At 40.2% G+C, this 22,683-nt stretch overlaps 1 protein-coding gene across 7 annotated transcripts in view; it reads right to left on the reverse strand.

The window, feature by feature from the left end:
* Positions 1-6,871: 6,871 nt before the first annotated feature.
* Positions 6,872-22,683, reverse strand: part of UBE3A (ubiquitin protein ligase E3A) — a 56,792-nt gene continuing 40,980 nt past the window's right edge. For all 7 annotated transcript variants that reach the window (XM_065648144.1, XM_065648156.1, XM_065648175.1 and 4 more), the window contains 7 exons: positions 17,839-17,983; positions 12,924-13,129; positions 10,645-10,809; positions 10,106-10,261; positions 9,940-10,013; positions 8,907-9,050; positions 6,872-8,673 (listed from right to left, as the gene is read on the reverse strand). In XM_065648144.1, coding sequence (XP_065504216.1) covers positions 8,553-8,673; positions 8,907-9,050; positions 9,940-10,013; positions 10,106-10,261; positions 10,645-10,809; positions 12,924-13,129; positions 17,839-17,983 — 1,011 coding nt within the window. In that variant the 3' untranslated portion in view covers positions 6,872-8,552. The remainder of the gene's footprint in view (positions 8,674-8,906; positions 9,051-9,939; positions 10,014-10,105; positions 10,262-10,644; positions 10,810-12,923; positions 13,130-17,838; positions 17,984-22,683) is intronic.

Consider the following 22,683-nt stretch of genomic DNA (forward strand, 5'->3'; position numbering starts at 1 on the left):
CTATTCCATTTTTCTTAACATTTGTTGTGGCTGGTTATCAACATTTCTGTAACAGAGCAACTGCAGAACAGTAACATGGAAAACTGGGAGAGCACAACTGTATTGCAGACTGATGGGCAGTTTGATGAATAGTTGTTAATTTCTCAGCTTTTTGTCTGTTTCAACATGTCATTTCTGGCAGTTTCAGGAAAAAGACACCACAACATTCTGTTCTTAACAGTTATTTTTCTGTCACCCTGGAAGGGGAGGCCCCCCACAGCAGTCACTATGCCTGAGCAGCCCCTCCAGGTGGGAGGCACAACAAAAGCTCATGGGCACTACCTGCTTTTCCAGGGGAGAAGATAGAGAAGCACAAATTTTTTTTTTTTTTTTTTTTTTTTCCCTGGCACAGCTTGCCTCCAGGGCTGACGAATCAAACCAATTGTGCTGCAAAGATCTACTCTTTTTAGGAAAATCAATTGCCAGTCCCTCACTGAAGTGTGAGTGTTTTACTTGCAGAACAGTGCTGATAATTCATCCAACAAGCTTCAGTGGATTCCCTCTATCTTCAAATTATTCGCAGATTTAGGTCATTTAAAGCAAGTCCTCAGGGCTGCTTGTTCATGAGTACTTGCACAGTGCCCAGGCGCAAGGAAGACTCTCAACAGCAGTGACTTTGGGCACCTCACAGTGAAGAAAATGATCTAGAGGTTTTTTTTTTTTTTTAATGGATTTCGACTACCGACAACCCAATGCCTCGTCTCCTTGCAATAACACAGCTACCTCCGACTACACTGGCATAAAGGTTAGGGAAAAACACACACCTCCTGTCTAGCAACAAAAAGCTGCAGAGCTTTTCTAGGAAAGCACTTCATGCCTTTCCAAACACAGCAGTTGCTACCACAGCTCATTTATCCCGTCAGCCAGGGCCGGGTTTCTCCATGCATGGCTAAGACCTGAGCGCTGACAGAAAGGGTGAAGCTCCCGGCTACCGGGTAGATGGACAGAGGAGCTACCCCAAGCAAAACACTTTCAGTTCAGGGTTTCAAGGCCGACTGCTTTGAAAAGGTTTCAAACCTGCCACAACCAAACTGCACCGGCTGCAAGCGCTGGCAGCCGAAGGAGGATGAGTGTGATGAGGAAGGAGGAGTGAGGAAAGAGCCACACAGCACCACGGGGCAGCTGGCAGCAGCTCAGAACTGCAGCCGAGATCAGGGGCGACAGACCCGTTCCAGGCGAGGGAGAAGCCCCGGGGAGCTCAGCTTGCTGCTGCTGGGGAAGAGAGGCTGGTAACAGAAGAGACACAGAAGCAGAGCAGACAGAGAACCCACTTTCTACAGTTGATTTACAGGAAACTTCGGTGGCCAGAACCAGCCCATGCCTGACCAACGAGCAACAGGGATGTCTCCAGCAGAGCACGGTCCCCCTCTCCAGCCATCTCTGGTGCCAAGGGGTGGAGAAATGTTCTGCAGCACAGCAGAGCTACCTACAGGTTTCAGACCTACAGGGCTTCACTCTTGCCTATATAAAGAGGGGGGAAAAAAAAAAAAAAATTGCAGAGAGAAGATGAGACCAACTGATGCTGCTGTCAGCCCTGGGAGATTCCACATGCTACAACCAGCTTCAGGATGGGAGATTCCAAGAGGAAAGGTGAAAAACAGCAGGATATGGCTGCTGGAGGCTCCCACCTTGCAGATGTTGGGAAGAAACTGCTGAAACAGCCCATTTTTCCTACCCCCAGCCCTGCCGCAGTGAGCGCAGTGAGGCTTGGAGGCAACATCACCAGTGCTTCTGCACCTCCAGCTTCCCCCATTGCCACCGCTGGTCTGCAGTGGGGCACAGCAGCCGAGAGCAGTGGCTGCAGGCCACCTGCTGTCCCTTCAGGAGAGGCCAAAAGCACAAGAGAGAAGGCACTAAAACCATCCTCTGAAGGTGGCCACAGCAGCAGCAGGTGGTCCCAGAAACAGAGTCCCAGATCCAGCAAAACCTTCCCAGGGCTGAGACACCAACAAGGCCTCTCTTCTCCTCATCCTGGCTTGGATGATCAAATCAAAGTGCTTAGGCAGGAAGCTGCAGGTCTGGAGCATGATCACCTTTGAAAAATCCCTGAGGACAACGCTCTGGAACGACTCCCGGTGCAGCAGCGATGCTCCCGCCTGAGCTGGGTGCTACAGTCAGGGCAGAAAGCGCAGCCTGGCAAGGGCAGAGCACAGCGGCTGCAGCCCTACTCCAAAGCAGCCGGACAGGAGCTTCGATAGAAAGCACATCCACTTGCAGAATTTAGTTTGGGAATACAAGACCCTCCCCCCAGAGAGGTTTGAAAGAAATTGGCCAAAGAACAACCCTTATGGGATGATCACAAAGAAGTGTGTGCTGCTTTTTAAAAACAAAGTATCAGTGTTGGTGAGGCCAAAACGTCACCTGCTTTATTTGGGTGACGTGCTACAAAGTTCATAGGTTTCCTCATGCATAGATGATGCTTGATTTAAAAAAAAAAAAAAAATTGGTGTCCGTAGCACGAGTGAGAATATTCTTTAAAAAAGCATGCTTTCATCTAGGAAACATTGCAGTGCTGTCCACCCCGCCTTTTTAAAAAATTAAAATCCATTACATTAGGAAATGAAAAAATCCTTGACTGTATCACATTAGTTCACCTGATCTTTACCCTCTGCTGCTCAAACACCGAGTGCTTGCAACAGGAAATAATTCAATCACATGTAGCAGCACATAATGTACAATTGCACAAAACTTAGAACAGGAATATTCAACTAGTTGTCAATTTAAAGACAGTTACTTGTGAGCATTGTTGCTCGCACTGCTGCACCGTACAGATCTGGAAGCGAAACGATGTAGTGGGAAGACAGATTTCAGGTTTTTTCTCTGTACAAGAACCCACTGGCACAGCAGAAACAGACACCGGAGCTTCTGGTGACATTAAGAAGAAAGGCTTCACGTCAGCTTTACATGTGACAACAGTTCAGTCACAAATCTTGAGGCTGCTGCAGTTTTACCTTCACTTGACATTGCTCGGTACCAGTCATCAACCAAGCCCGCGTGAGCAGCAGCATCCCTGCCTGCGCAGCTGTTTGCAGTTCAGCTGTGCTGCCTGTCCTACCAAAGGCAGGAGTCCCACCCCAGCGATCACTGCTCGACTTTCAGACTCAGCCCTAGTTTCATTTTTAAGTCTCAAAACTACGCACGACCCTACCCAGGAAGTTAACGCAGCAGTTCCTAATGCCATTTTATTATCCTGAAATAGAATAATGATTCCTGCCTTCTACATGTATCTCTGATGTCCTCATCTCTTAGAAATTTCCCCACCTAGAAATTTCAAAGGAGGGCATCTATGGAGCAACAGACATCCATAAACACCAACATACGAGGTAGACTTCAATTATTTATCAGGACTGTTCTCTGGATGAACTGCAGAACAAAACCATGCTTGCGTATGGCACAGCAGCACGTCTGCAATTAAAACCACCTTCCCACCATCCCTTGTCTTCCCAAGATCCTTTACAACCCTCCTTTCAGTTAAAAAAATAGAACCAAAACATACCTCCAGCTTCCTTCATCTCTTTCTCAAAATTCATTTTCCAACTGCTTCTCTTCTCCCCTAGTCACTGTTTTTCTGCCAACCCAGCCCCTTCCTCTCCTCCTCTCCCATCTCACAGTTGCACTTGCCCCACCAGCCAACGTGAGTTCTCCAGCTAAGCCCTGCTCCCATCCCATAAACTGGCCATTGCGAAAGAAGGACCAATGGTTCACACGGGAGGTTTCAGAAAAATGGGAGTTTGCATCCAAGTGAAAGAAATACTACATTTTTCTGAGGGGGAAAAAAAAAATTGGTTATAGCTTTCAAAGATCCTTTTCTACTTGCAATCTTACATCCGCGAAATTCTTCTGTTCAAGAATGTGGGATCCCAAACCAACACCCACCATACCCCACGTTCTGCTCTTCAGAGAGGAAAGCTTGCAGGAGGCACAATCCATGGACACAGCAAGGAAAAAGTTGCTTTTTCTGCTCCCCACAGATTCTGTCACAGCAGCTTTCAACAAGCTGGGCAGTCCCACCTACTCCACAGTTGCAGCGGATGAGCTGCCCCCATCGGGGGCTTGGTCACGATGTCACTTACCAGAAACTCAACCAAAGATGCAGTGGAAACTTCTGGGAGAACAGGAGGAGGGAGATTGCCAGGTTCGGTGACAAGGTGGTACACCAGGACACCAGGACAGTGGCAGGAAAGCCCTCCAGCTGCAGGTCAGCACTTCACTGGGTAACCTGGTGAAGGCAAAGTTATGAAGACAGAAACCTTACAGCTGTGCAAACAGCTGAGGTCACCTTTTAAAAATTAGAGCTTAGAGAAATCCAGCAGCAAGACACCCTTTCAAATTTTATTAATGAAAAATAATAAAAATCAACAGCTAAAGACATCTTTAGATGGAGCACTGTGGAAAAGTACTTGCCATTATTTCATGGGTTTACCACATGTATTAATCTGGATAAGAAGCAACTTGTCTAATGGCAAATGCCAGAACCAACGATACTTCCAAAGCAGTGTCACCTCTATGATATGGCATAAAACTGGATTTCTTAATAAAATTAATTTCAAGTCCCTGATGGTCTTTGAATTTGTTGTCACAAAATTCATATCACTTGAGTAATTCTCAAAATCTAATTAAAGCTGTGCACAAGTACAAATGGGAACTGTAGGTGACATATCACCAACCCTTGTGATTCTGAGACTAACCATAATAAACTAAGCTCTTGTCAGGAAAGACTTGATATTGCATCACTAAACTTGAAAGAAGTTCCTGCTCCATCTTGTAGGCTGAAATACTGGAGCTGTTCTGCAGGTTCTGCAAAATAAATAAGGCACAGCTCAAACATTCAGCCGGATTGAATTATCTTTGTCCTGAAAATTCTTGAGACAACCAGGAAATAGTTAATCCTCTGGTGAGATTAAAAATTTACCTGGAGCTAAGTGGCTACAACAGTGCCAGGGCAGCACCTTAAGGCTGGTATTCTGAGGGTTGTCCTCCTGCTGAACCTCAGCAGCATGGAAACCTGTGTCCTACTCCCTGCTCCAGAGCAGAAACTTGAGGCAAGTGCAGGGTCAGTCCACGCTGCAGGTGACCTGGAGGCTCAGCCCAGCAGGTACCTCACACCAGCGTGGTATGAGATGTGGTTTGAAGCTCTCACTCCAGCAGTGAAGACCACTGTTGGATGAGAGGCATGGATTGACCAACATAGAGCTGCTTGCAGCTCCAGGCTCATTGCCAGCCCATTCCAGCGTCAGCTTTCCTCAAAGCACAGGATGGAGAGTGTCCCTGGCTGCCACAGTCCCTTCTCAGGCTACTGCCCGCCGAACAGAGGAGAAGCCCGGTCAGAATTCATGACACACTATCCCTTAGTTAACTGGACCGTGCTCACTCCTGAAGGCTGCTCCTGAAATCTTTTTAGCAACAATCAAAAGCTTTCATCTTTTAAAAGGTGATGCTCTTGTTCATACAGAGTTGCGCGCTAACGTACCTTAGAGCTAAACAACACTATCCATCCCTTCACTCCTAATGAAACCTGAAAAAATGCCATATTTTTACAGTACTTAAGATGCTTCTTTTTGGTGTACCTTGTATTATTCTTATCATTTTTGAGGCATATGATACCACAAAACACAGATAAAAGCCTGTAGTCTCCTTCACACCAAGGCTGGAAGCATCTTGGCAGTCTATTAGGGTGCAGAAGGACACGCTCAAAGAGGCACTTATCACTTGTCAAATGAGACAATGCCGAGATGCTCCAAGTATTTTCTTGTTAACATATTAAGGACCCCTCAAGGAGAGAGCACCAGCACACTGGCATCAGACTGCAACCTTAGAAGGAGTCATCTGTCTCACTCGAGAGGTATTTCAGCGACATATAACTACACCTAGGTTTCTGAGGCAAGCTTTGGACACCTACAATTTGCAAAATTGATGAAAGAGTAAGTGAGGGCAAAAAACATTCCAGGTATCCCTGGAGCCCAGAAAAGAAAACAACTTAAAATGGCATTTTCCCCACTTTGACAAACCTTTCAAGCAACAGAAGACTGACTGGAACTTCTGTAGGGCAGGAGAACAGCCTGCGGATACAAGACATCAAGATTTATTTTAAACCTTATCAACTGCTGCTGGACAATTAGCACATTTATAACACTGCTAAGGAGATAAGGTTTCAATACAGTGGAATTTTGGAGGAGGCAGTATAGATTTAAATGGGAAATCTACCAAACATGAAGTACTTGTATCTTACCTGAAAATGATTCCTTGAAAAACAACTTATGCTTTTAAAGGCCAATACAATTATGTATTATTTTAATGCTAAAGGAAAACAGAAAAAGCAGATTTACAACATCAGCATTTCAGCTAGAGAACTTTGCATCGCTATCCAATTACGCTGTTTGCCCAGCTTCTGGACCTATATAAAAAAAACCAACACAAATCTTACACACTAGTCAGCTGGGCACAACCACCATCCACAGCTACATCAGAATAAAACCAAGTTACGGGGATACAGCTTAACAGCATTAGACTACTGCCACAGGACGTACACGATGTGGGTTGCACTTGTGAGAAAACACCTCAAGGCTCTCGGCAAATCTTGTTCTCACCACCTACAGAAAAAGATGCCCCAAACCTGAAGGAATCAGCAAACGTCGTTGTCAACCGCCTGACAGAGGTAGGGTATCTTGCGTTGTCCTCTTCAAGGACATGAAGCGAGGTGAACATTCAAGAAGAAATCATGCCCTAAGCGCCACCTGGAGATCAAAGACCAGAAGACAGCCAGCACCTCTCCCTCCCCAGCAAGTGTCACATCCAGGCCGTCTTGCATCGGCTTGGATTTCAGAGGGGAACATCGCTGGACCCCGCATCACTACAGTTCACTTCTGGAGAGTTTTACGTACCTGTAGGCCTCAAATGATGCTGTGCTACAATGTTTTCTTATCAAATAATTTAATATCCAATTTATCAAAGTAAGGAAGTCACTTGTTTTCTTTTTCACTGAACCGTGGTGAAAAAAAGGTCACTGGTTTATTCAGCATCGTAGTTACATAACAGTTGTCTGCTTCTATTACTAGAAAGAATTTATTAAAATAGTCCTGAAAGACATGTTTTCTTCCTCCAATGATTTCAAAACTATGCCTTTTAATGCCAATTCCACACAGTCATGGGTCTGATTGGTAGCAGTCAGTTATAGCAATTGTCAAGGCACAAGCTCAGCTCTGCACATCCGCTGCAGCTTGCATTGCAAAAGAGATATGCCAGTTATGACTTCACTTAAAAACGCATAATCCCTTTATCAGATATTGCAACAGGAGAAATTAACATTAAACACAGACTACGAAAGGTAAAGGATTTATTTCTGATATGATTTGTAGAGTTAAATTAAAAACCTACTGAATACTTTATGTAGTAGATGAACATAACCTTAATACTTACTTTCTACCAGTTTATTTAATGGTTGGAAGTGTACAACATGAAGTAGGCCTTACGTTTAATATTGTTCAATTTTGCTTATCGTTAGATGAGATTAAAATACAGTAGCCATCCCTTTAAGATTATGTTGCAACACTGATCATGTGCCTTGATAAGTAGGAACAATGATTCATTCAATAAATGGTGATGACATAACATGTAGGGAAGACTTTGGATTGTCTATTTGAAATGTCAACATAATAGGCAATTAAGAGCAAAACTTCATTTTAAGTGCACTTCCACATGCTTTGTTTATAATATAGCAAAAACTTTCTTTTTTCCAAACACTTCACTCCCTACTCTAAAGCTGTTCAGTTGAAAATGCACTTTCCCCAGTAAACGTCTTTTTTAAAAAAAAGTAATTAAAATTTCTACCCTTTCATATGCTAAGAAATGTTTCCTAATTAAAAACACAGTTTATTACAAGACATGTGAAGACAACATATAGTGAAATGAATTTTAATTGTTGTGCTGTGACTAAAGTAAAGTTCTCAAGGCTGCAATTTAACATTCCAAGTTCTCCCTTCCATCTTTATTGATTCTTAAGATTTTGCACAGAAACTCTTTGGGGGCTAGAACAGCAGTAATTGCATCACACTGTTTTCCAAGACTTCAAGTTTCAAAAGCAAACTCTTCAAAAAGTACAGTTCTTGATTTGATTAGATACAGGGACAAAAATATAGCACATACTTGAAGGTTACATGGTCTACAAATGATGGCAATATTTTCCTTGGGAGAGTACAGTTTGTTTTCTTGTAAATACTCAAAAAGGCTCAACTTCAAGCAGTAATAAACACAAGCAAAAGTGATTTAACCCTTAAAATAAATATTCAGGAAAACCTCTCTGTACATACAAGTGAAAGAATATGTAACACTTTCACGCTAAAAGAAAAAATAAAGATTTTGTTCATATAAGCAGCTGAAATCTGCTGTTCCAGCCCAATGTCCCCAGTAAAGAAGGGAGGCACAAACACAGGTGACTACTGTAGCTCACTATCTTATGGCCTTTTTGGACAGGGACATCATCACCATCATTTTTTTAATCCCTTTTGTTATATTTATTACAGCATGCCAAATCCTTTGGCATATGTGATGGCCTTCAATAATCTTTCTTTAAGCTTTTCTTTGCTTGAGTACTCCGGAAGCAAAAGTACATTAAAGCATGTGTGAGACGTAGGTAACCTGCGGGGAAAACAAAACAAAAAAAAAGAAGAAAAAAAATAATTCAGATCTGGGAACACTCTGTACATGCAAAGAAATACACTGCTATTTCACAAATCCAAAATAATAAATTTGAAGAGAAACTACTTTGCTTAAAGATTCAATTTGCAGATTTAACTATGTTAATAAATTAAAAGCACAGAACTTGCTTCCATTTATAAACAAACAGGCAAAATGTAATTTTTTTTTTTTACCTCTCTGTATCTGGGCCATTTTTGGCTATGATCATCTTTAACTTTCCAAGTCCTCCCACAGGGGCTCTGTCTGTGCCTGTTGTAAACTGTAAGAATAGCCTTTTCTGTTCATCTGTAAATGAATGGACTATTTCCCAGAATTCCCTATCAAGGAAGAAATCAAAAAGTAAACAAACTGAGAACTTTCTTTGGTATAAATGAGACATTCAAAAGTAATTGAACTTTGAAGGTTTAGTAATCCTAATCAATCTTAACATCAAATGTACAAATTGCATTTGTAAACCAAAACTGACAGTAATGTATTCACCAATCTATGAGATTCAGAATTAGAAATCAGAAATATCACCAAAATACTGCAGTTGAATTTTTTTTAAACGTCAGTTTGGTTGATAATTGATCTGCAAATATTCTTCCTTTATCATTCCTATCTCCTAAAGAATTATACTGGTTCCACTACACCATCCATTTCTACCAGCTTCTTAAACACCATAGTAAAGAAATGCAGCTGCTGTCAAAGGTTTTCTACCCCAGCAGGCACTAGTTAAGTACTAGGCAAAGTCTAGAGGGCTGAAGATGCACATTTCTCTGAGCCTTGACTTCAGAGTTCTCTAGTTGAAGGGGACAAGGAAGTAAAAACATTAAACCTACTTCGTTTCTCATTAGAGAAGAAAGTTCTATACATACAGTTCAGTGTTTGTGTTTTTTTTTTTTTTAAACATAGCAGCAGAGCAGTGGTAGTTTATTGAAACATCCCTGTTTATCCTGGGGATTATTTAACTATATGGTATAAGAGAAAGACAAAAAACCTGGGGAAAATCCCTTTTAAGCTTCACTAGAGTTCACCGGAAGCTAAAGACAATGCTTAAGCTATCTGCGCTTTTCTAATGACAGCACTTGAGTAAAGCAAAATTATACATAAGACACTTGCATCTCCAGTACTACAAAAATACTAAACCTTACAATATTAAATCCATTATGAAGAAACAGGCATGTAAAGTGCTTTTAATATTTCGGAAATCAGAATAAAAATTACCTAATAATAAGAGAGTCTCTTGTATAGCCACCATCATATTCTGTAGTTTCTTCTAGTGCTTGAAAATCTAAATTCTGTAAGAAGATGACATTTGTAAAAATGACCACTAATTATATACTTAGGATCAAAAAAGCTCCACTTTCTGGTGTACATTCAGGATTCTTACCCTACTTCCACAAATAAGTAATTCAATTTCCTCTGGTCTAAATAAATATTTCAAAGGAGATTCATTGGTCACCATGTGGAATCCTCTTCGAAAGGCCTTGAACTGCTTTTCTACTGATTTATTGAGTATATAGTCAGCATACAGATTGACAAATTCCTGTAAAGAAACAATCCCCAAAAAAACCCCTTAGTACTTTGACACATGCCGCTTGAAGTATCTCCCCAAAATATAAGACCCTAAAATACGTTTAATTCTGTAATTCTACACAAGTTATCTTTTTACTGCTTCTACTCAGCAATAATAAAAAGCAAGCCTCAAATATTTCTCAAACAGGTCAAACACCACAGCCAGAAGTTATGTATAGATGTATCAAAGCTTTCCTTAAATGTGAAGGCTTTTCTGCTTACAACTGCATTGTGCTACAGCAAGGCTTTTAAACTTAAATTTAAATTGAGAAAAAACTCTATATAGAGTACTACATAATTCTGCATAGAGTATCTAAAAATCACAGATTACATTAAAAAATTATTTGAGCGTACCTTCCTATTTTCATTCGTAATAGGAATTTTATCACCGTTTTCCTTTAAATCATGCATCATTGGATTGCCAAAGAGATCCGTATGAGATATTTGAAACGTTATCATCATATCATCTTCCACGCTTCCTTCATACTCTAGCAAGTCTCTCAAACTCTGGTAAAGAACCTAGCAGAATAAGAAATACATGTGTGTCGTAAATAAGTTGCAATAGATTTCACTGAGTAATACCAGAAGACATGAAATGGCTTGTTACTTTCTATGACAGGAGTCACCTAAGATCTCCCATAACAGTCCAAACAAAGGAATATTAAGCTCAGTGTTTGTAAAAACAACCATTAGAAGATATTCAGATAAAGAAACGGGGCAATGAGTGACAACTCCCTTACGAGAGCCTATTTGTACCCAGCAATCTTCCTAAATGCAATAGTCAGACCTGTACCTTAAGAGCCACTGATCACCTCTTCCTCTTTTGAAATTGTATTTACTTTTGGCATCCAGAACACGTTACACTAGTAAGCTGAACATATGTGTAAACATCAAAGAAAGCACTGCATTTTTTATCAGATAAAATTCAGGCAGCAGGCTTTTATCTCCCACATCTTCATTTAAAACTAAAACTAGGAAGTAATCTTGAAGCAACATGGATGGCGCAGTCATTAAAGCAAGAAAACAAAAATAAAACATAAAAATCACAAGAATTTGCCACGTGGAATATGAAATTACCTTTAAGAGTTTGCTCTACTCAAAGGAACAACCAGCCTTTCCCCCTGCTATACCCAAGGAAAAGCCCAAGACTCTCTTGGAAACCAAAGGCCATGCAGAAAAGGAACCTGAAACATGTGTAGGACTCAAGAACACAAACCGAAGGCAAAAGCAACAGCTGAGAGCAGCTATGTTTTTATAGTGAAGCGGAGGTAATAAGTTTCCCCTCAATGTTTTAATTATTGAAAGTTTACATGTAGGCCTCATCCTCTTGCTATCTGTATCCTTTTGATTCTTTCACAGCACCTTTAAAAATATCTTGCATTGAAAATGACTGGACTGGGAACTGTTGGTGGTGAGGGCTGGTGAACACCCTGTCCCCTCCATGCTCTACAGCATTCGAGCAAGCATTGGGTGGCTTGACTACTCTGAATTTCATTTTTGGTTTGAGAAGCTCTGAAGTAAGTGTTTAAGTCATATCAGAATGTGAAGAGTTTTAAAAGGATGATTTTTAAATGAAGTCATCGTAGGCGTAAGAGGAAAAGCATAAGAGTGGGCAACAAATTAAGAAATGCCCTGACCACCTTGTTTCACAGAGGAATAAATCCACTTTTTCTGTCATAGGAACTGTAAGTTTATAATAAAAATTACATTTAACTGGGAACACTATGTATTTCTCAACATCATCTTACAGAGAAACTGGCATGCTGTTATATGTAGTCATGCGAAGTAGACAGGATAACCTATTTTGAGATTACACACACCTCATTTTCCAGTTAAACACACAGAAAAGGCAAGATCTTTTTTGAACAATATAATTTTACTGTTTTTTTAATAGCTTAAGATTTTGCATAACTGCTTATGAAAAGGGAAATGTCCTGCCTTTGAAACTAAATGAAGCATCCTAATAACTCATACTAGCTGGCATGAAGGAAAGCTACTGGTGAACTTTGATTGAAGACAGAGCAGGACCAGGACATCCTGCACAGATACTTCTAATGCTCCATCTCCTAAAGCATCTGCACGGCTCAGTGTCTTTGTCCAGCCTGTGGCTGGGGAAGGTGCGGGGGGAAGACAGACACTGATCACCGCTCCCAAACTGCAGGGATATTCACGAACTGCCTCATCTGCCTCTTGCTTTAGACAAAACCCAATATAACACACCACACTTTTGCATGTCTACTGTTACTTTCACAGTTTTTGTAGAAATTTGCTTTATTTATAAAGAGTCTAATTTTAGAAATCTCTTTGGGAAGATACTATTAAGAATAGTTTGTGCTTAGTAGTGCTTAGTGAGATACTAAGCAATTTAGGCAGTATGTGAAAAAAAAATAATAGAACACAGGTTTATTGACACCCAGCACTATTGGCTGACTTGACAATTCCACCTCCTCCAAACCAAATGCAGTAAGAGGCTTTATTGCTTATGAATTTATTTTAACAAATACAGACTCTTCACACAAATCACTGGTTACTTCACTTCCACTTCTGACGGTGATCTTGTGTTTAATTTAAATCTAGATTAAGTCACTGCATGGAAAATACATTAATAAACTCAAAGAACATAATGAACTTACAGGATGAGAGTCCGCCAGATCACGGAAAGTTCCTTTTTTGCCCATTAGCTTCCTGTAGACAACCATGGGAAAATGTACATCCAGTATACAGTTATTGTAAATAGCCAGACCCAGTACTATGCCAATCAGTGTAAACTGACCCTCAGTTTCAAAAGAGGACGGATTAAACCAAAACAGTTTTGTAGATTCATCGTATGTGAACATCCCTGTAAAAAATGTTGAACAATTATGGTTACATTTGATTGAAAACATCATGTAAGACATACCTTTATAAACCTATTTGTATTAGAATGCCTCTAAAATGTGTTTAACTTAACATTATACTAAATTTAATGGCACAGAGAAGCTACTTACCTTAAGGTAATCAGAGCTGCTCAAAATACTGTTACTCACATTACCACTAAAAGCCCACAGGAGACCTGTGATACACCATCCTGCCCTGCCCACTGAAGCTGTACATGCACAACCTTCCCTCCCCTTCCATTGCTGAGGAGCCAGCAGCACTTCATCAATTGTAACTTCAATAAATAAAACGGTGCAAGAAAAGAGCACAAACACCACGCAGATGAAATAATCCTGAAGAACTCCAACAACTATAAAGTGACAGCTTTTCCTCAAAGGCTTTTCCAGGCCAGTTCCAGCACCAGAACAGTACTACATGCAGCCCTATTACAGAACTGGAAGCTATGATGATGGAGCAGGGATTAACCATCACATATGACCTTGGAGTTAGATACCTAACAGGTTTGTTTTTTTTTTTTTTTTCTTGTTTAAAGGTACTCAAAGCTGCAGCTATCACATCTATCTTAACTGGAGGGGAAACTGTATAACAACAACGGATTACTGTTTCACAGGAGGGATGCAATTTTAACAGCTTCTCATTGTTGAAAGGGAGAGGTTTTGCTTTGTTCTCCTGTTCTTTCCTCTGGAAAAAAAAAATTAAGTGGAACCTCCTGTGTTCCAGCTTGTACCCATTGCCCTTTGTCCTATCATTGGTTGTCCCCGAGAAGAGCCTGGCTCCATCCTCCTGACACTCACCCTTTATATATTTATAAACATTGATGAGGTCACACCTCAGTCTCCTCTTCTCCAAGCTAAAGAGACCCAGCTCCCTCAGCCTTTCCTCATAAGGGAGATGCTCCACTCCATCATCTTTGTTGCCCTGCGCTGGACTCTGATCTCCAGCAGTTCCCTGTCCTTCCTGAACTGAGGGGCCCAGAACTGGACACAATATTCCAGATGAGGTCTCACCAGGGCAGAGTAGAGGGGAAGGAGAACCTCTCTCAACCTACTAACCACCTCCCTTCTAATACACCCCAGGATGCCATTGGCCTTCCTGGCCACAAGGGCACAGGGCTGGCTCATGGTCATCCTGCTGTCCACCAGGACTCCCAGGTCCCTTTCCCCTACATTGCTCTCCAACAGGTCGTTCCCCAACTTATACTGGAACTGGGGGTTGTTCCTGCCCAGATGCAAGACTCTGCACTTGCCCTTGTTATATTTCATTAAATTTTTCCCCGCCCAACTCTCTAGCCTGTCCAGATCTCGCTGGATGGCAGCACAGCCTTCTGGCATGTCAGCCACCCCTCCCAGTTTGGTGTCATCAGCAAACTTGCTGACAGTGCACTTTGTTCCCTCATCCAAGTCACTGATGAATACATTGAATAGCACTGGTCCCAGTACTGACCCTTGAGGCACTCCACTAGATACAGACCTGCAACTAGATTCTGCCCCATTGACCACGACTCTCTGGCTTCTTTCCTTCAGCCAGTTCACAGTCCACCTCACTACCCGATTGTCCAGACCATACTTCCTCAGTTTAGCAGCGAGGATGCTGTGGGAGACTGTGTCAAATGCTTCACTGAAATCAAGGTAGACCACATCCACCGCTCTGTCATCATCTAGCCACCTGGTTACGTCCTCATAAAAGGCTGAGGTTGGTCAAAGACGACTTCCCCTTTGTGAAGACATGTTGACTGCCCCTAATGACCCTCTCCTCCTTGATATGCCTTGAGACGGCACCAAGGATAAGTTGTTCCATCATCTTCCCAGGCATGGAGGTGAGGCTGACCGGTCTATAGTTACCCAGGTCTTCCTTCTTGCCCTTTTGGCTGTAGCAAGCCACTAGATTAGCTCGTGCTTAAGAAACCAAGAGTTTGTGTACAGGCTATAAAGTATTCAAATGAGCCCCACAGTAAAATGCATTGTTTCCTGACCAGATACTGAAGCAAGGTAAATGCAAACCCCACAGACTTAAGAGGAGGGAGATAAACCACCCTGGACAAGTATAGTCTCAGTGACCTGTTGCTGGTACAGCTCAGTCTCGTGATTTCCAGGCAGAACCTCAGGAAAAGTGCCCAGGCTCCTTCCTCCCAACACACCAGAAGTCACACGCACATGGTCAAGAACATGAACTACATTTGCCACAAGGATTTACCTTGTCAGATCTTAAAAGATAAGTTTGTTTACAACCTATGGAGATGTACAAGTTGATTACAAAGCCACATGAACAGAGCCATGAAATGACACCTAAGACTGAAAACATCACCTTCGGCCAAGAGATGCAGCTTGAATTCTCATTCAATGTAAGGAAATGAACTGTAAACTCAGCGATGCTGGCTGTTCCACAGAATTGAAGATTATTTATCTCAGTAAGGTATGAGGACAGGCTCAGCTACTATGAGAGCAGCAAATAACAGACTAACATATCAGGTAAGGCAACTAGAAATCAGAAATGGATGAGAAACACAAGCATATATAGGAGAAATGTTAAATAGAAGCCTGCATTCCATTTTCTTAATTGACTGAAGTAACCTCTGGATTACTAGCACAATAAAAGCAATGACTTGTAGTTTCTACAATATGAGGGAAGAGCTGAACAGTCAAAACCAAACAACTCCAACAAACACCCAATAATGAAGGACTACCAGTTTACCCAGATCAATATCTGGAAACACAACATTTTATTCACTGACCAAAATTAAGACTATAGTACATTAAAATAATCATAAAACACTAGAAGAAACTGGAAGCTGCAATAAGGGGAAAACAATTGTGTGGTCTTGCTAGGAATATTATATGAAGTTATTCCTTCTTCCCTTTTACCATAGTGACTGTTGGGCATAAATCTATTTTGTCTGAGTTATTGCCTCCTTTGAGTAAAACTTTAAGGTAGTTTAATATGAAAACACTTGAAATGTAATGGCAAAGAAACTATTACAGCAATAAACATCACTTCACGCAAACCTATCAGAGGACAGACATTTTAAATTACATTTTAAAGAGTTCATTCATTTTCTCTAGTAAATAAAGTGTTTACAAATCAACAAAAGCCACACTTGGTTTATATGGTGTTTAAACTGTTCTACTGCAGTGCATATTAATAGGTGCAAAAGAAAACTGTGAAAGCAAGCTACATTTTCTGCTTTCACGCATTTATGCCAAAAGCAAATAAATGCCTTTTTTTTCAAAGTTGATACGAAAACAAAAAGTGTACATATGTTTTTGTACTTTGAATAGAGAAACAACATTTAAAACATGCACGCACATCTAATCTATTACCCATCTTCACACACAGGGTGTGTACACTGGCTGAATCTTAGCTGAATCTGACTTCAAATACCAATCAGGAGTATTTCAATGTAGGCACCCCACACAACTTCTGTTTAGATAAACCCAGGTCAAAAAATGTATTTCGCATTGGAAATACAACTTTGTCAGTTAAAGTACTAAGACTTCCTTATTTTGCCATACTCTAATTTATTCCAAGTAACCTTGCTAATTCAGATTTCAAGTCTCTCCAAGTTCATAGCAGTTTTCAGAGTGAGTAAGACTTGTCTAAGGATCTGTACACTTGCTACAAAAACTGGCTTGTGTACAGTGAAAAGCATGTGCCAAGGTTCAAATTCTGTTACTAATTCTGGGCTCTTCCCCTTTAACCCAATCAAAATGAATTTCTGAGTTTCTTCATCAACTTTCTAAGCCACAAAATCAAGAACAACTGCTGTCTTTTTTTAAAACAGTTAGGTGAACCCAAATTAACTAATGGCCATAAGCTGTTGAGCCTTTTAACAGAAGCCATTACAGGAACTACCATGTGACATCACATTTCACATAAACCATGAAATTAGTATAGAAACCTGGTCAGTCTCATTTCCATTCTAACACAAAGTATTAACATTTAAAAACATTTTAATCTTTTCAGAGGAGACAAGCTGCATATTAAAAGCAGCATGTTCCTGCATATGTATGATAGAAGCATAAAAGACTGGTGCAGGGAGCAAGGGAAAAAGCAGTAAGATAGAAACGTGACTGTTAAAACACAAATATAGAACTTTGGCTCCAATGTATCAATTACTCCTAGTTATTAAGTAATTCCAACCCAATGTGACATTACTGCCACACTTCGGATCTGCACCCCCTTTAGATGAAATCATTAGAAGAACTGAGACTATCAGATTTTTTAAGCTGGAGGAAGGGGAGGAAATAACTCAAAAACTCACCATAGTCCTACTCTGGTTTTACTGCAGAAGCTCTTCCTCTTTGGTTTGATTACTAATTCTAGAAGCTAGTCACAAAGCAAAGTGAGGAGAAAGGTGAGAGAACAAACAAAGGAACCCTGCAAAGAAACCCTATACTACTGATTTATATCTAAACAGGCTTTCACTAACTAGACAGTTATTTCTTTCATCATTCCTCCTTATGAGGATGACTGATGATACAGTGAACCTCGATGGGTCAAGTACTGTCACGATCACCAAGAAACCTGGAGAACTTCAGAGAGAAGCAGCAGCAGATGTACAAAGGCACTGCATAAACATAGAACAGCCCAGGTTGGAAGGGACCTTGAAAGATCACCTGGTCCAACCTTTCATGGGAAAAATATGATAAATTAGTAAATTATTAGAACACGTACCAATATCTGGATTGAAGATTTCTTCCACAACCAGTTGAAAAAATTCTTTGGAAACACCTCCTTCATCTACCCCTTGCTCTCCTTCAAATTCAACATACAATTGCTTCTTCAAGTCTGCAGGATTTTCCATGGCAATCATCTCTAGCTATTGAGTGAACAGATAAAAGTATTTCATTAGTAAATCTGTTTACTAGAAGAGTCAACTGAGTATTAAATAATGAAATCAAACCTACTCTCCAAGCCTAAGAAGAAAGCAAGTTTAAATTACAATAGTAAAATATCAGAAACCAATAGTAATGCTAAATCACTCTAAACTCTTATTAGAACTTGGGGATTAACACAGCAAGAAACTTACCGCAGGATCTGATCTGTTGGCCAGTTAAGTCTGTTAGCCTTTTCCATTTCTATTCTTTTAAGCGATTATTTAAAATAAAATTGCGTTGCACAAAATTAACATAAAACAGCATGAAAACAAGATGTATTACCAGGGTAATTAAATTCATCTGACAATGAAAAGAGACTGCAATCTGATCTACATGTTTGACAAGAGTTTTGTGAAGGGATTACACAGATACATTTTCAGAACCTTTATGTGATAATTTACAGTGAAAGGCAGAAGACAAGCTTTTGACTAGTAGTTGCATCTCACACACAAAGAGCTGGGGAACACAAACCAAACAATCGCAAAACAGAACACAAACCAAGCAAAACCAACCAACCAAAGCCCCAAACAAAAGAGACACTCTCCACAACCCATAAAAATAAAGACACCAATATTACAGTGAAATCAATCCCCTTTTCTCTTGACCCTAATGAACAGGTCTCAGAAATCTCTTCCTTGAATTTCTTCAGTGCCTTTAAACAGATCTACTGCTCTGCTTCCATGAAAGTGAAAATTCGGTTAAGGTCAAATAGAAGTTGTGACTTTTCATAGGAAAGGGTTTCACGTCTATATAGAGGCCATTACAGGTCTTTCACTTTCTTCCAACTAAAATGTATGCCTTCAGTAAATCAAGTTATCCAAGAATATTTTGCAGCTACTAAACAAGTCTACATGGCAAAGAAAACTCAACAGCAGTAAAGTAAGGCACAGATGGACCTGCACATTCCTCTACCAAGCCCATATTACTGGTGAGCTTTGCCTCTAGTCTGGGCTAGTGCAATCTGTACTTCCCAGAAGATGTCCTTAACATGCTGAACCATTTCTTTTTATTTCACTACTCTACCTTATCCACACACACACCAAAACATCCTTTATGTCCCAAAATTTTACTACAGAAGTGTAAAGGAAAACACAGCCAGAACAGAGAGGATAAAGGCAGCAGTAAAGACACCAACTCATAAAGAGTCATTTTCTCCTGAGAGCTGCCAAGTCTGGCAGGCCTGTTCCAAGCAGGACAGCAGGGGCAGATGGGTGACAGAGCTCAGGGGGTCAGCAGAACAGGCCTGAACACTTTGAAGCTCCTCATGCAAAAGGAGCACATGGAGAAAGTATTGCACTAACTGGGCTTGAAAACTAGTATCAGGAAGAGAAAGGGTGTAACTCCATAGCACGTAAAGCTCAGTCAGAAAAATGGAGACAGGCCATGAAGACCCCAATAATGAGGGCATGTCAGATTAGCTGACTGAGATATATATTAAATTACAAGATTAACTGTAAAACTTAGTTATGTACTACCTAAAGCACTTGGTATTCTTTCCGTATCATTTGCAATGAACTATTTTTGCACCTAAGGAGACCAAATAACATTTCTTCTTTGAAATTTGCTGTATTTTATCAACAATACTTCTGCAGCAAAAACTTGTTGCAGTTCCCCCATTGGTATTCTCATCAGATGCTTCCCATAACAGTGCAGTTTTGCATCTTGTCTTTCATGTAAATCTTAAAATTATGTATCTTACAGATATGTAAAAAAAATTTGTTCCTGAATAGGAGGACAATGGAGTCTAAGCCATGTGCCAAATACAACCAAGACTTTTTAAAAACAGAGAAGAAACATACATTTTAAGACTGTAAGTACAGGTTATATATTTGAGCTGGACAGACAGAAGTTCTCCTGTTCAAATCCCTTCTACTTAAAACTGGCACTAATAATGCTTTGCTTTTTTCTCCCCAGTCATGACTCTGTTGGCTTTGCAATGTTTACCAAGTTTTCGCAAGTTTTATGAATTTTGATGCATTCTGAGAAAGCAAGTATTGCCTCTGCGTGTCTTTTGGGACAGCAACCCTTTGTCATAGTATATTTCTATGACATGAGAGCTTTTACACATATAATAAGGAGAGTGCTCATATTTATACATATAGAGCAATTTAAAAAATTATTTCAAAGTAATTCTTTTTGGATGAGAACAATGCTGCAATGAGTGATGTAACAGATATGCAGTACTAAAAAAAAAGGGGAAGGAAACACTCTTAGTTGAGCAATGCCAGCTGGGCAGATTGGAACAGTGCACTGGATGTCTGTGAGGGAGTCAGACAGAGATTACCAAAAAGCCAGTATTTTGAGTCAAAGCCTGATGTTCCTTGAAGTAGATTCTGTAACCAGGACAATGTTGCTAAGCTGCTCAACTGAAGGTTTTGGATTTAGCTGCTCCTTTTACCATTTGCATCTCTTAACACTGATACTTCACAAGAAAACTGGAACTCAGTGGAAAACACAGCATTAGTCATGACAGTAGAGAGGCACTGAATTTTAGCAGAGCTGCAGCATGTAGCAGTGTTTCTACAGGAAGGAAGTATGAACTTCAGTTTAGAAGTGTTGTTGGTTTGTTGTTTTGTGTTGGTTTTTTTTTTCATTATTTTTTTTTTCCTTTTTCTTTTTTTGTAATAGTTAGAGCTGCCTTAGTCACGTCAGAGATGCTGCTGGAAGCCAGAAGGTAAAATGGTCTGAGTGGCCAAGCAGACAAAAGTTGTCATTACATTTTCCAGGGACTTCCCAGAAAGCACGTGTGACACCTCTGAAGCAGCAGCATCAAAAACTGAGTATCTCTGAACTGAAAAGCTGAAAGCTGAGACAATGTTGTAAAGAATATCTGTATTTTGTTGGCTGAAACAATATTGTGGCACAGCATAAGAGACTGTATGATTTAATTTGCTTACATAACAACACGGTTCTTTTCTGAGAGAAAGGAATCTTCCACTAAGTGAGAGAAGTATGACAAAGTTTAAAAGCTTAATGTAACACCAGAGTTTACCTTCTCAAAATTTATAGTAACTGAACTAATCTCTATTCAGTTAAGTGATCAAAAAACCCCTCTAGTTCTAACAATGAAACATAAAAGTCCTCTTTAAGGCAGTGGCAGGAATACCTTCTATGCTAGAAGGCAAAAATGACACAAACACAACTACCAGTGACACATCCTGACATAAGTCGGTCACTACATTTTCTGCAAAATGGCATGTGAGTTAATACTTAAAAAGTGACTAAGCAGCACCCTCTCAAGTTGTGCTTTATGGTTCATGCATATGCCTGCCAGCTGAGCTTGCATATATCAGTCAGACACGTTCTGCACGCAACCAAGGCACACTAGTGCCATGAATTTCAACTCAACACACATTATCAAACATGGATTTAGTTTAAAAGAACCTCAAAGCTCCTTTTGTACTTTGTTGCTAATATACTACGAGACAATCTGCCTACTGGTTTCAGTTGCCATATAACTGTCTTAGTTTATCAATACATTTAGCAGAGTCATTTTGAAGCAGGAGAGGCTTGCGGCTGGCCAGCTGTCTACACTCAATGTGAAATTTGTCAAAGTGGGTTTCTAATCTGCGAGCAAGCACCAGCCAGACTCTGCTGAAGGAGTCCACCACATTCTCACTTGTAGAACTCTCATGTCATAACTCATATGCTTTAAATTACTGCTCCCTGAGAATAAATCCACGTACCACCTGGGGCATAGGGAGAGCAAACTCGGAAGAAGGGGATGAAAGGAATAGGAAACAAAAAGGCAGAAGAATGGACTTAAGGATAAATTCATTTCATTACTACCACATACACATAACATGACTCAGCAGGAGGACAGCGAACTTCTTAAACCTGATGGACACAAAAAAGCACGTTAACTGCTTTCAAGAACTACAAACTGAGCTACCAACTCCCAAATGTAAGGGTTCCCTTAATAAAAGCAGGGAGTAGCACTTCACCAATTCTGACATGCCACCCCACCTCCTGGTGACTTTTCAGACTAACATACATACAAATAAGCATACATTCAGCATATAAAACAAAGAAAACACATTTCATTAAGTCTATTTCAATTAAAAAAATGAAAAATAAGTTTCTGATGAAAGTTTCATACATTCAAAGAAATTGATCAATGAATCTGTAAATAAAATCTCTGTGTAGATGTGTTCCAGGGTGAACAACGATTCCCTTAATAAGCAACTTTACACAAGTTATTGCTTCAAAGATATTTAAAAGGTATTGCTTCGAATGCTCAATAAGAAAAATCCTGCAGTAATAATAAAAAAATCACTTACCGGTGCCCAGATTTGTGTTATTGCAGTCCCAAAAAGTGAGAAGATGTGTATAACTAAACTCTACAAGTTTAAATACTAAGTATTGATAAGAGAAAAACAGCTCGGTGATAACTTCATTAGCTCAACTTATTAGCAAAGACCAGTACTTAGTCCACTCGCAAGAAGATATTATGAAGGCTGGTCAAAATATTTGCTTGCAAAATAGCCAACATCAATAAGGAAAATATGAATAAGATCATCTGAACCTCATTTTAATCAGTATTTCTGAAAAAATGTTTTTATCAGGAAGTTAGAGTTATTCCATATATAGTCAAAAAAGTCTGCACTGGTTGTTCTGTAAAGACACAGGTCTAGTGACATGA

This window comes from Caloenas nicobarica, chromosome 1 (genome assembly GCF_036013445.1).
Source record: "Caloenas nicobarica isolate bCalNic1 chromosome 1, bCalNic1.hap1, whole genome shotgun sequence".
Classification (NCBI taxonomy): domain Eukaryota; kingdom Metazoa; phylum Chordata; class Aves; order Columbiformes; family Columbidae; genus Caloenas; species Caloenas nicobarica.